The following is a 14,594-nucleotide window of genomic DNA, read 5'->3' on the forward strand; positions in this document are numbered from 1 at the left end:
TGGAGCAGCATATTGCCATCACAGAGGATTATGTCACAATATGAGCAAAAATGATTAATTTCAACAATTCATAGGTAGGTACTAGGCTATCGGCCCTAGGGCCCATACAAGCCTAGCCAAAAAATGTACCCTGGCTTTCGCCACCCAAGAAATGTATTTTCCTGTGCCCCTGTCAAGCAGAGCCACAGAAGTGATCCCCGGGGTGAATTTCCCATTTCCCATCCAATCATCAAAAATTTTCTTGAAGAGTGCTAATGAGGAGCTCTGTTTGACATAGATAGGTAGTCTGTTCCAGAGTATGGGAAGTCTCTGGGACAGGAATCTATCCCTCCAGCATGTTCTGTTTATTGTGGTGACAAGGTTTAGGTCCCTAGAGCGTGTAGCTCGGAGGGATTGGGATTTCTTTAAGTGGAGCATGTCCAACAGCTCTGGGTTTGACATACCTTTGTATGTTAGGCAGAGATCGCCCCTGAGTAGGCGATATGCGATGGAGTAAAGCTGTAGTTTTTTGAGACGGTCTGCATAGGGCATCTCTTTGAGGCCAGTAATCCTCTTTGTGAGGTATTTCTGTGGTCTTTCCAGTTGTTGTAGATGTCTTGTGAGGTACATACCAAAAGGGGCATTGTACTCTATAATGGGTCTAATGAGTGATGAGTAGAGGGGAACAATGACCTCTTTTTTTCTGGATGAGAATCCTTTTGTGATAAGATGAGCCACGTAGAAGGATTTCCTGACCACTGTGGAGATGTGATTATCAAAGGAGAGACTACTGTCCACCTGTGTCCCAAGGTCTTGTCTTTCTGACATCTTGTTATGGAGATCCAGTATTAGTCAGCTTGGGGGACATGGGTAACAGACCATGTTGCTTTGCCAAGGATGGTCTGCACCTTTCCCCTCTAGGTTTTCGAATACTGGCTCAAACTTTATCTACCTCATAGTGCCATTTTCCGTCAATACCTTTGTAAATACAAACACCCTTGACCAAAATAATGAATACTCCCACTTGAGGCTCCAGCATACTGGACCTCGTGCTCACAAATATGGGAGAACTCTGCTTCCCCCATGTCTTGTCCTCCCTGGTAAGGTCTGACCATAGAACTGTTCCTTTGAAATCAAAATCAACTCTGTAATCCCATTAAAACCAGTAACAGGAACTGTTCCCAGGCACGTTACCTTTTATTAAGTGATGGTTTGTCAAAATTCATTGCCTTTCCAAACCTAAAGGATTCCGCAGTCTATGCTGAATTTCCCTCTGAAACTCTGTATAGTCATATCAATGACTGCATAGAGGCTGCTGTACCTACTAGAAGTAAGCCCAAGACTAGCACCAGAAACTAACCACCCTGGTGGTATCCCAAATTAAACAGGATATACAACAACAACAAAAAAAAATTCGGTAAAAATCAAGAGGGGTAATTCCCATAAAAATAAAAACTCTCATCAAACTAAATATGCAATTAAGAGGGCTATTTAGGTCAATCAAAGCCAACTTTGAGGTTAAGATATCCTCCCAAGTAAAGGATAACCATAAACCCTTCTTCAACTATATCAGAACCCTCAAGGACAGCAGAGAGTAATGTGCGGAACCAGTGGTTAATGGTGCCACATTTACTAAGCCTGGTGACATAGCAAACCTATTAGCAGACAAATTCAGTTCCAAATTTAACCCTCTCTTACCTGCGATCATCCCCCAAGAAATACTCTCAAACATAAATCCTCCAGCTATAATTGTGGAGTTTGTAGTTGCTGCACCCCCTAAAACCAAGAACATGGCCTCAGTGGGCCCCGATAACATTCCAGGATGCCTCCTAAACAGTCTAAAATGTAACTTATCAGGATCCCTGCAGTCATTATTTAACTATAGTCTTAAAACAGGCTTTGTGCCACAAGAATAGAAAACACCCCCCCCCCCCATAAAAGATTACTGTCAGCAGATCCTGGAAACTACAAATCCATTAGCCTGACTAGTCTGTTTGTAAAGCTATGGAAAGAATTATCATTGAATTTATCAAAAAGAACATAAGAAACCTCCAGACACTGGATCGCTCCCAGTTTGGCTTTGTCAAAAAAGGTCATGCTTACTGAATCTGATGGACTTCTTTCAAAAGGTCACAAGACAAAAAGCATTTGATACAATACTTCAGTCAAGCATCGTCAACAAACTTACAGAACTAGGAATAAACCCCTTCAACATGCAGGATAGCTAGCTGGCTCACTTATAGGACCCCAGAAATTCGAATCTGTGAGGCCATCTCCACAGAGTCCTGTCACCAGTAGAGTCCCCCAGAGCTCTGTGCTTGGCTCACTCCTCTTTGACATCTACTTCTTGGATGTCAACAGTCAATATCAGAGGCTTCTGGATAACAAAGTTCACAGATGATTGCAGACTGGGAGCAGTCATTGAATCCCCCCAAGGTGAGAATACCCCATAGGAAGGCCCAACACAAACAAACACTTGGTGCCGAAGCCATGGCTTGAAAATCAGTACCAAGAAATCCATTATTGTACCTTTTGGGAGGTTGACCACCCAGGTAACTATTTCATCATTAAAACACCCCTAAAGTTGATTCCATAGCCAGGGATATGTGAACTCCTGTAGATAGTAACCTAACCTTCAGCCAACATGTTTCTGAGGTAGTAAGAAAATCTTTCTGTGTTGCTCAACTTCTAAACAGGGATTTGGCATAGAGTTCCAGAGAAGTCATTATACCACTGTACTCATCCCTCATCAGACCCATGATTGAGTATAATGCTACCTTCGGTATGTGCCTGACCAGACATGTGCAGCAAGTGGAACTTCCACAAAGCTTCTGCAAAACAAAAATCATCAGAAATACCTAAATTTTGCTTGCAACATAATTAGGACATGTTAAACAGATATTGCAGAATTCACTTTCTCTGATAAACAGATATGATTCTCAGAGAATTCACATTCTCTGGCACAGTCTCCCTATCCATGTGAAGCAGAGTTCCTTCCTACCCTGTTTAAGCTCAACTTGGACCAGTGGCTGGGTAATTGAAAATTCACCCCTCATCTGGTGAACTGTGTTTCTGATGGACAGCGGTAGTCGGTAAATCACCAACAATGCAGAAGCTCAGAACACTAGAAACCAATCAGGAATTCAGCCAGTCCACCTGGAACATTAGACCATACAAACAGAAACTTGATATAGCTTCTTCCGTAAGCTAAATGGCAGAAAAAGCTTTAGTAAAACTTCCAAACTTAATAACAAAATTAACCATGACTTTAAACAAATAAAACAAAAAAACGAGCGCTTTCGTCCATAGTAAGCCAGACTTCTTAAGAGTTTGTTAAACCACAGCTCCGTCTTCATTTTATAATATAAAAAAGCCAATCAAATGACATAAATTAAGCTGCAGCTAATTGAAACCTTGGTCTCCTAAAGGAAACTGCCAGTGAAATGTTAAGAATTTAAACAATGCATCAGTGTAACATAATTATTTTGTTACAGTTCCAGATTTTAAAATCATTGTACCAGATCATATAAAAATGTGGAAATGTGGGACAGCAACATAGAAAACATCTCTCATATGTAAAAAAACTCTGAAATATAAAATATATAAAAAAATTATGCAAAATTGTAAAATATATATACACATTCTGATTTAGTACTGCGGTGGTGGTGCTGCGGTAGCATTGTCGCCTCACAGTAAGACGTTGTCCTGTTCGATTCTCAGCTAAAGCGTCTTCTGTGTGGAAACATGCGTGAATGGGCGTACCTTCGTTGAAGGTTGTGCATCAAGGTTGGCAACTCTGCACGTAAAAATCTACTGCCAATCATTAGCAGACCGGAGTTCCACTGTGGCGACCCCTAACCGGGAAAAGCCGAAAGACACAACAACATACACATTCTGATTTAAACAGAATGAAAAACATTTTCTGTGTTGCTATCGCACATTTCTGCATTTTTATATGATCTGGTCCAATGGTTCAGAAGCTGGAATTGCAACAAAATCATTATGTTACGCTTTGATACATTAAGGTCTTAACATTTTACTGGCAGTTTCCTTTAAGAGACCGAGGTTTCAGTTAGCTGCAGCTTAATTGATGTAGTCTGACTGGCTTTTTTATTTTATAAAATGAAGATGAAGCTATGGTTTATCAAAGTCCTGATTACTATGGACGAAAGCACTTGAGTTTTTTGGTTTTATTTTATTTGTTCAAATAAAGTTATGGTTAATTTTATCAGAGAAGCCATTTTTTATTCAACCATTACTTATTTTGGAAGTTTTGCTAAAGCTTTTTCGTCCATTGACTTATGGAAGCTACAGCTAGTTTCTGTTTGTGTGGTCTGATGTTTCAGGTGGCCTGGCTGGATTCCTAATTAGTTACTAGTCAGTGAATCACTCCATATATAAATCAAATTTGTGGGTCGCTTTTGGGTTGTATGGCTAGGTTTATAAGGGCTCTTGTGGTTGTTCGTCTGGTAGACATCTGTGAACTTAAGTCAGGTAAGGTAAGCATGATAATGTTTGACTTTTGCAGGTTGTTTTTTAGCAGATTCATGGGGTTTGTCATTTTACTTCCAATCCTTCTGACCTTTTGGGGACTCTACCTCTTTTTAGAGATTGCATATTTCAAGCTGTTTTATGTTCCCTTGCTTTAGAGAAGGCCTTTTTCTGGCATCTGTATTTGGGCTGGGGTTTTGGGAAGGAATTGAGGAACATACTTAAGCTATCACTGATAGCTGTACTGCTGTGATATTGATAGATACCTCCATGTAAAATTATTGAAGTTGGGTCCTGGATACAGATTTTAGCTGCTGGAGAAGTTCTTTGATGTTGGTCTGCTGCAGGAGGCACCCTCTGATCTATTATTGTTGTATTTTGCATAATTCCTGTGTCAATGTACTTGTAGGGGAACAAGTTCCAGTTGCTGCCTTTCTCTTGGACTTTCTTTTCTAGTGGTGTGCTTCAATTGGCCAGATGCAGCATCTCTGATATGTGCTTGATCAGGTAGGGGGAGAATAGGATTCTGCTCCAGTGCATGTAAAGGTGTGAAACCTAGTGCTTAGGTTGCACCTGTGGCTGTAAGGCATCCATGCCCAGGGTCTTGTACTCCTTTGCAGATATTCCCAGTGGGATCAAGATGGAGTCTCACTCTTTTGAGTACTGAACATTTGGAGAGTTTAAACATTGAATCTATTCTCCATTATAAAAGTGTCTTCCTGTGTTATGGTCTCTACCATCATGTTTTACAAGGGATCATTGACTGTTATGGAGTTGCAGATTTGTATATAATTTAACCTTATTTCTGATGGCTAGAAGGTTCTGAGAATCCATCAAAGGTACTGTATACAACTTTGTGGCTTAGATAAATTGTGCTTTCACTACTTCTGACTCTGATACTAGTTCCCACCCTAACTTCATTACGTTAGCACCTTCTATAATGAACAAGGAGCACTTTTCTTATTTCTGGCTGAAGTGGCATATGAAATTTGCTTTGCTACTAATCTCTGACTGGTGGTCTTAGTTTTTAGATAGTTCACTGAAGTTACTGTGCACTACTGGGGGCCATAAAGACTACTGCCTGGTTGTTATATTCAGCCAAATAGAAATAAATTGCGTGTGTAGTTCTTTTCAATGTAAACTAGGTATAATAGAGTTATGTGTGATTATCCTGGCAGACACTAATCTCTGTGGTCAGAGTTTACTTACTGTCGCTTTCCATTTTCACGAGCTATTGAAGAGCAGGATCCATAGAGCACCAAAAATTTGATAGCTTAAGAAAGTGACTCAAATAGTGCTCAGATTTTAGGAGAGCATATACATGGACACGGAGTTTCAAGTGTATAGATATTGAAGATTATGTCAGACATCAAAACTAGTTTGTTATAATTGTATGGACCATTATTCAACACTGCTGGAATCAGTAGAATAAATTGTCACATTTGTACTAATTTGGCGTTAGTAGCAAGTTTGTGGTCATTTTTGGGCTGAATTAAATACTTTTTGGGATATGTTGTGTTCTCTGCACACATTAATTCATAGAGGTTCCGGACATCCTCTGCATTTTTGGGATTGTATTTTTAACCCTTGCCATCCTGGAAGAATGGCCATCTCCTTTCTTGACACATCAACTTCCATGACTGATGGAGCTGCCCATCATTTGCTCCAAACCATCTGGTTTGAGTACTCTATTCATGTCTTGGAATAAGTTTTTTTTTTTTTTTTACCCTTTACTTCTGCTCATAAAATCCCAAAAGGGTTTTCCTTGCTTTTAAAGAACTCTGTTGGCCGTCCCTTAGGAATAAGTAACATGTTTAGCAATCGAGGATACCCCTCAGCCCTATTATCACAAGTTTCCAACTATGTGAAGAATGAATGGGGTAAAAAAATTCCACCCTTGTTGGGCAAGTCATTAAATTTTATCTTGATTCATAATAGAAAGAAGGGATATGATGTCGGTATGTGTTGTAATTGAGTTTGCGTCTTGATGTATACTCCTTACACGAAATATATTAGAGATATTTTAAGACAGCACTGGAATTTAATTACAGTAAATGATGATACAGCTTCCATTTTGGGAAATTATCCGAGCTTTGTATATAAAACAGCACCCAACATTAAAAAATTATTGGAGAAAGCTTCTAAACAAAAAAATGTACATAAAACAAAGCTCTCGATGGGAACTAGAAAATGCGGTACCTGTAAACAATGTTATGCCATAAATGAGGTAGGCAATATTAAGTTAGAAGATATCAACAAGACTAACATCAAATGCAAAGCAGGAAATTGTAGCACCAAACAAGTCGTATATATTGCTACATGTTATGCCTGCAACGCGGTTTACCATCACAATGCCGACGTGCAATTGCACGGCTATGAAGTATTCGAACAACAGATGTTCGAATACTTCATAGTTCGGCAGGTTATGTGAGCGAACGTTATCATTGCGAATGGACTGTGCATTCGCAATTATAACGTTCGCTCATGTGAGGGGATTGCGGTACAGTGCGGTTAGGGAAATACATCCCTTTCCTCACTGTAGTGCGATCTCGGAGTTGGAATATTAAGTTAGGGGGGGTGTGGGGGGTGCAGGGGGGCTTGCCCCCCTGCATAACTGTGACTTTAGACTAGTTAGGTAGGGAGTTCCGGGACGGGTGGGAGTGCTGTTGATTGTCGGAAATGTCGCGAGCGACATTTTCGACAATTAACAGCTTTTTTCGACATTAGGGGCATACGGAAATGTTCATTTCCGATGTTAAAAGTCAAACATTAAGACACATTTTATTTTGTGTTTCGATTTTTTGATAGTAAACCCTGCAACGCATTCTATATAGGCAAAACAGAGAGAGCCCTTAGGAAACGAGTATATGAACATATCTATAAGATAAAGATTAAAGACAATAATAATGCACTTTATAAACACATATCCACACATGGTGAATCACATGGTTTTAAATTTGCCATTATAGATCACGTAGAAGTATTTACTTATGGGGGAAATTGGAAAGCACTTTTAGCCATGAAAGAAATTAAGTGGCAAATTTTGACAGATGCCATTAGGTCACCTGGCATAAATGAAAATATAAGTATTAAACCATTTTTAATCATGGCATAGATGTATCATGGATGTTGCCATTGTATTTTGATTCTTGTTGACTTGTTATAATTTATGAGCATTAGTCATGCAAGTTTTATTATTTCACTATTACATATATTTAGAGTATGTTTTAAGATGAAATTAGTATGTGCAGACTATATTTTATTTACCACAATTATTATTTATATTGTCATTTTATTTTATATCAGCACACTGGATCTGTTGAAATGTTTAGCTGTTTTTAGCATAGTAGTATGTGTATATGGAGTTATTATGACTGTGTCTTTAAGAGCTCCATTTCCTTTTGAATTTTTGGCGCCAAAAAGGTTATTTAAATGTGAACTGGAAGTACTTCATTTTGGTTCTGAGGAAGTCTGATTTTTAACAGATGAAAGTGCTAAACCTTATTTTCAATAAAATATTTGTTTTTATCATTACGAGTGGATTTAGCCTGAAATTTGGGTGGAATACTAGAGTTGGCTATACGTGTGTTATACTCTGTTCGAGCTGTGCAGAAGTTACTATATTTTACCAGCTAGCATTTTTCCTTCCATTATAAAAGTGTCTTCCTGTGTTATGGTCTCTACCATCGTGTTTTACAAGGGCTCATTGACTGTTATGGAGTTGCAGATTTGTATATAATTTAACCTTATTTCTGATGGCTAGAAGGTTCTGAGAATCCATCAAAGGTACTGTATACAACTTTGTGGCTTAGATAAATTGTGCTTTCACTACTTCTGACTCTGATACTAGTTCCCACCCTAACTTCATTACTTTAGCACCTTCTATAATGAACAAGGAGCACTTTTCTTATTTCTGGCTGAAGTGGCATATGAAATTTGCTTTGCTACTAATGACTGGTGGTGGCAGTTTTTAGATAGTTCACTGAAGTTTACTGTGCACTACTGGTGGCCATAAAGACTACTGCCTGGTTGTTATATTCAGCCAAACAGAAATAAATTGCGTGTGTAGTTCTTTTCAGTGTAAACTAGGTATAATAGAGTTATATGTGATTATCCTGGCAGACACTAATCTCTGTGGTCAGAGTTTACTTACTGTCGCTTTCCATTTTCACGAGCTATTGAAGAGCAGGATCCATAGAGCACCACAAAATTGATAGCTTAAGAAAGTGACTCAAATAGTGCTCAGATTTTAGGAGAGCATATACATGGACACGGAGTTTCAAGTGTATAGATATTGAAGATTATGTCAGACATCAAAACTAGTTTGTTATAATTGTATGGACCATTATTCAACACTGCTGGAATCAGTAGAATAAATTGTCACATTTGTACTAATTTGGCGTTAGTAGCAAGTTTGTGGTCATTTTTGGGCGGAATTAAATGCTTTTTGGGATATGTTGTGTTCTCTGCACACATTAATTCATAGAGGTTCCGGACATTCTCTGCATTTTTGGGATTGTATTTTTAACCCTTGCCATCCTGGAAGAATGGCCATCTCCTTTCTTGACACATCAACTTCCATGACTGATGGAGCTGCCCATCATTTGCTCCAAACCATCTGGTTTGAGTACTCTATTCATGTCTTGGAATAAGTTTTTTTTTTTTACCCTTTACTTCTGCTCATAAAATCCCAAAAGGGTTTTCCTTGCTTTTAAATAACTCTGTTGGCCGTCCCTTAGGAATAACTACCACTTTCTTTCATAATGTGCTCTCAAAATTGTCTGTAAAGTCAGCCCATTCACGTCCCTGTCATTTTTCCATAGACTGAACCCGAGTTTGAGAAAGTGCTTCATAATTTAGGTGTATTCCAGCAACTCTGGTTTAACCTGAAGTGAGTTTTTTTTTAGTTTAGGAATACCAAGCAGTTTTTCATTTTCTTCATTAAGGGAAGCTTTCCAGTGGCTGAGCAAACTGTTCTAAGTGGATTGTTAGCTGCATCATTTGTTGCCACCATGTGACTAGTATTCCTTTGAAAAATGTACCTGTTCATAGGTGTTTACTAGGCTAACAACCACAAGAGCCTTTTTAAGCCTAGCCATGCATCCCAAATCTCTGACAAGTTCTGATACCCTTGATAAGTATAAGAAGGGGCCTAGGGCATGGAAGATTAATTATATGTACAGGTTGCCTATGTCCATTAGAGACATAGGTGCCAAACCAGGGGTGAATTTCCTGATCCCCATCCAATTGTCCAAGTTACACTTGAATTGGGTTAGAGAGGAACTCTGCTTCACATGGATGGGGAGCCTGTTACAGAGACTGTGTAGTCTCTGGGATACATACCTGTCTCTCCAGCAGGTCCTATTTATATCACAGGCAAGATTTAAGTCCTTAGAATGGGTAATTCTAGTTCTGTTTGTTTTGTGGATATGCAGGAGATCTATCAGAGTGGGCTCTGACAATGCCTTGTATGCATAGATCTCCCCTCAAAAGCCTGTAGGAGACAGAACATGGGGATAGGGTCTTGAGGCAGTCTGCATAGGACATTTTACTTGCAACTTGTATTCTTTTAGTGAGGAACCTTGTACAAACCAAAGGGGGCATTGTACCCAATGATACGTCTGATGAATGCCAAGTACAGTGGAACAATGACTTCCTTGGACTTAGGTGTCATACCTTTGTAGCTGTGCAGTGTAGAATGATTTCCTTACTACTGTAGACACATGATGGTCAAAGGCTAGATTACTGTCTATATGTGTCCCTAAGTCCCTGACTACTGGGTCAACCCTAAGGGGTGTGTTGTAAATATGATAGTTACCAGGGGTGGATGACATCACAAAGGATTTAGTCTGTGTCAGCCCTTCCTGGAGAACATTTGTGTGTGTGTGGGATTCATTGGCATTTCCTGATTTGCAATCATCTGCAAATTTAGTCAGCCAGAGACCATTGACCTTGGTCTTGATTTCAGAGAAGTAAATGCCAAAAAGGAGCGGTACAAGGACGGATCCCTGAGGGACTCCACTTGTGACTGGCCTCTTTGTAGAGTTGGCCTCCCCATTCTAGCTTCATGGGTCCTGTCTGTAAGCCAGTTGGCTGTCCACTGAGTGACACACGGGTTTGTACCTAATCTCTAGAGTTTGTCAACAATGCCTGCGTGAAGTGTTGTGTCAGATGCCTTGGCCAGGTCAAGGGTAAGCAGTGTGAACCATTTTGCCCTCATTCGTTGCTTTGGTGACCTTCTCAGAGAAGTCCATCAGGTTGAGTAGGCATGTCCTGCCCTTGACAAAACCAGTCTGAGTTGGATCCACTGTCTGGAGGTTTACTATATCTCTGTTGATCATCTCCATGATAATCATCTGGAGCCTTTCTCCCTGGACCTCCGCTGAAAATTGGCTTCATTCCAAGTTGGACTTTCCCGGTTAACAAATGTTAAATAAATAAAATAAATAAATTATTTCCATGCTTTACATATAAGACTAGTGAGTATACCTCTCAACCTCTTAGATGAAGAAATCTGGACAAAGCCATAAATAATGGGATTGGGGGGGGGGCAAACACCCAAAAATAGGGATACTTTTTAAATATTGCTTTTACAAACTTAGAAAACTGATGAGTAAGAGGTTTTGCATTAGCTTGAATTTTATAAAGGATATGTAGTCTAAAACTTAAATTTCTGTCATTATTTTCTGACTTAGTCCTCAATGATTTGCCAGTAATTTGCAAGAAAGCCTCAATGATTTGCCAGTAATTTGCAAGAAAGCCACAGTTTTTGGAGAAATTTACCCAAAATATGTGGAACAAATCTGGACATTCTGCAAAAATCTGGACAGTTGAGAGGTATGCTAGTGAGACTTATGAGTCTGTAGATTCCAGAGTCTGTAGATGGTCCACTTCTGTGCAGAGAGATGACTGTTGCTGTTCTCCATTCATGAGGCATGAAATCTGTTTGGATGCTACAGTTAAGTAGCAATTCCAGAGAGCCTGATAGGTCATGTTTCATGCTATTTAGAAGGCATCCTTGCATATTGTCTGGACCCACTGCAGTGCCCTTGTCCTTAGAGAGCATTAAGAACCTGTTCCCTAGTGATAGCAGGGGGAGTTATATTTGATGGTATTTCCTGAGGGAAGGTTGTGGGGGGGGGGGTAGAGGGGTAAAGTTGGAGGTGAATTTATTGGCCAGTAGGTTTGCTATATCTTCTGGCTCAGTATAGGTGGCACCATTTACAATGAGCTCTGTACACAACTATGTATTGCCTTTAAGTTTGTGGAAATAGCTAAAGAATGCCTTGTGGTTGTCCTTGGCCTAGAAGGCCAAATTTATGTCAAATTTGGCTTTGGTAAACTTTATTTGTCCTCTGAGTTTTGTTTTGTTTGATGAGAGTGTTATCCTGCTGGGTGCAGTACCTCGTCTTTTTTGCCATGATGTTCTTCATTCTGCTATACAGTCTGTTAATTTTGTGATTCCATCATGTGGCTTGTTTTTTGAGTTAGCTCTGTACTTCTTCCTGGTGGGTACAACTGCCTCTATGCAGCTAATAACATGCTTATACAGGGTTTCTGTGAACAGCTCTGCACAGACATCAGTCTTCTCAGGGTTTATAGGGGCTTGAAATTTTGCCAGTTTATCACTTATCAGCAGAAAGTTGGCCTTAAGAGTAGTTCCTTAATATTCCTGGTTTAGCTGAGGCCCAGGTTTATTTTTAATTCAGAGGAGAACATTTTGTGGTCTGACCTTACCAGGGAAGACATTACAGTAGGGGGTATGCAGCACTCTCCCATATTAGTGAGGCCAGATCCAGTATGGTTGCACCCATGGTTGGTGTATTTACAATCTGGTCCAGGGAGTTTTACAAAATCCAGGAATCTCTGTGCATGTACCTTTGGTGTCATATAGGATTCCCAGCTAATAGTGTGGTAATTAAAGTCACCCATGAATATATAGTATCAGGTTGGATGGTGAGCATTTCCAGTAAGTTTAAATAAATGGTATGGGTTTCCTGGATCATACAGTGAGACCTACAGCTTGCAAGGAAGTGGTATTGGATTCTGCCTGTATTGATTTTAACATGGAGCAGCTCAAGTGTATTGTCCTGTTTGACCAGTCTTAAGGTTGTTGTTTGTCTTTCGGCTTTTCCCGGTTAGGGGTCGCCACAGCGGAACTCCGGTCCGCTAATGATTGGCAGTAGATTTTCACGAACGCCAAGGTGCCAGCTCGACGTTCATTCTTCAACTAAGGCACACCCATTTACGTATGTCTTTCGAACGCCCACCCAACCGCGGGGAGGACATGCAGACTCCACACAAAAGGCACTCCCTGCATTCCAGCCTAGAATTGAACAGGAGAGCCTCTCGCTGTGAGGCAACAACACTACCGCTGCACCACCGCGGATGATACCAGTCTTAAGGTATATTTACTTTTTATGTAAATCGAGACACCTCCACCTTTAGTACCTGTCTGTGTAGTAGCTGGTCTAAATGTGTGGAAAGCATTATAACCTTGCACTGTTTATGTGCTGTCCATGTGTTTAAACCATGTCTCAGTGACCGTACAGACATCATCATTCTCTAGGGTAAAGAGAGCTTCTAAGGAGTGTAGTTTTTGTTTCTTTTGTATAGATTGCTAGCATTGATCAGTAATACCTTTAGATTTTCATGGTTTTAATTTGCTATGTCAGAAGTACTTTCAATTTGGGATTGCCTAAAAAAGGCACCATGGGGGAAGACAGTGTTTTAGCTACTATTCGAAAGCCTAGAGGGGAGAGGTGCTTTCCATCCCTGGCAAAGCAGCATGGTCTGTTGACCATCTCCTTCCATGCTGACAAATGTTGCACCCATTTGAATGACACCAGAAACGAAGCCAATTATTTAAAGTCAAGTCATCGTTTGTATTGCGGCATCATCCTTGGAGAAAGTAAAATGCTGCTCAGTGCTAGGCTCATACCAGCCTGAGACGAAGTCCAGTTTGCTGGTAGTTTTACTGCTTGTAGAGCCAGTTTCAAAAGGGTCACCACTGAGGATATTTGTAGTGTTGCCATTTGGTCAAATAACATTTTCATTATTGCTTGTTCTGTTATCCTATGAGTCACACCTCCTTGGTGCTTTAGGAATCTGTTTTGTGTGTTTTTGTCTTCAGGCATAACCTCAGCTGCCCATTCACTGCTTATGATTCTTAAGAGTTAAGCACTGTGGATGCCCTTCAAAGTCCAATATCACAGGTACTTCCTTGCCATATCCACTGCCTTAGAAGGACACCTTGTTAACTAGGTGCCTCAGTAACACACTGGCACTCTTCCTGCATCAAAATGCTTTTACCTTCAACTGATTTGTATGAATTTTCCTCCTAGCTGGACTGGTATGCAATGCAAGCATTCATAATAAAAACGTTTTTTTTTCTTATAGGAGATTAACTGAAAAATATGTAAGGGCCAAGTTATGCCCTGCAGAAAAGTTTCTTTCATATCATGTTATTTGATACATTATCTGTTACACTATGTGCTATTTATATAACTTGTCCCATTTAAAGCTATACTGTACAGAACTGTACTAAAATTATTGGTCGATTTTTGTTTCTTCTTAGCATTTGCATCTGCTGTCACCACTGTAAAGGCAATTCGGAGAGAGAAGACATTTGTGGAGGAGGTGTCAACAGGACAGGACTGTGGTGTACTACTTGACCAGACCTGTTTCTATGCTGAGCAGGGTGGGCAGATCTTTGATGAAGGCTACCTGATAAAAGAAGATGAGAGTACAGAAGATGTAAGACCGTTTTAAAGATTAGTTTTTAGTTGTATATATGCTTGGTTTTAAAGAATTCTACTAAATCTGATCTTTCTAATTGTGCCTTTCAAGTAATGATTCTAGGTAACTGCTAGTCTCAAACAGTCATACTAGCAGGCTTGCCACACTTCAGGATTTCTGTAGCATTTCCAGGCACTTAAAAGTTTAGCTTGTGGGGATGAGTGTGGCTAGTGTTGAACAGATGAATTTTCTCTCTCATGATTTTACTACCATCTTTACAGCATGATGCACATTTAACTTAAGAAAATCAATAAATCGTAACAGGCTGTATTTTCTGATAGCTGGATTGTGACGAGGAGCTTCTGTAGGTTGAGATGTAGTTGCCT

At 39.9% G+C, this 14,594-nt stretch overlaps 1 protein-coding gene across 1 annotated transcript in view; it reads left to right on the plus strand.

Annotated features, from left to right (window-relative positions):
• The window catches only part of LOC122808571 (alanine--tRNA ligase, cytoplasmic-like), an 859,981-nt gene that overhangs the window by 446,231 nt on the left and 399,156 nt on the right, over positions 1-14,594 (plus strand). The window contains exon 9 of the mRNA XM_044079527.1: positions 14,048-14,226. Coding sequence (XP_043935462.1) covers positions 14,048-14,226 — 179 coding nt within the window. The remainder of the gene's footprint in view (positions 1-14,047; positions 14,227-14,594) is intronic.

Source organism: Protopterus annectens, chromosome 8.part0, assembly GCF_019279795.1.
Source record: "Protopterus annectens isolate FY-2018-M chromosome 8.part0, PAN1.0, whole genome shotgun sequence".
Lineage (NCBI taxonomy): Eukaryota > Metazoa > Chordata > Ceratodontiformes > Protopteridae > Protopterus > Protopterus annectens.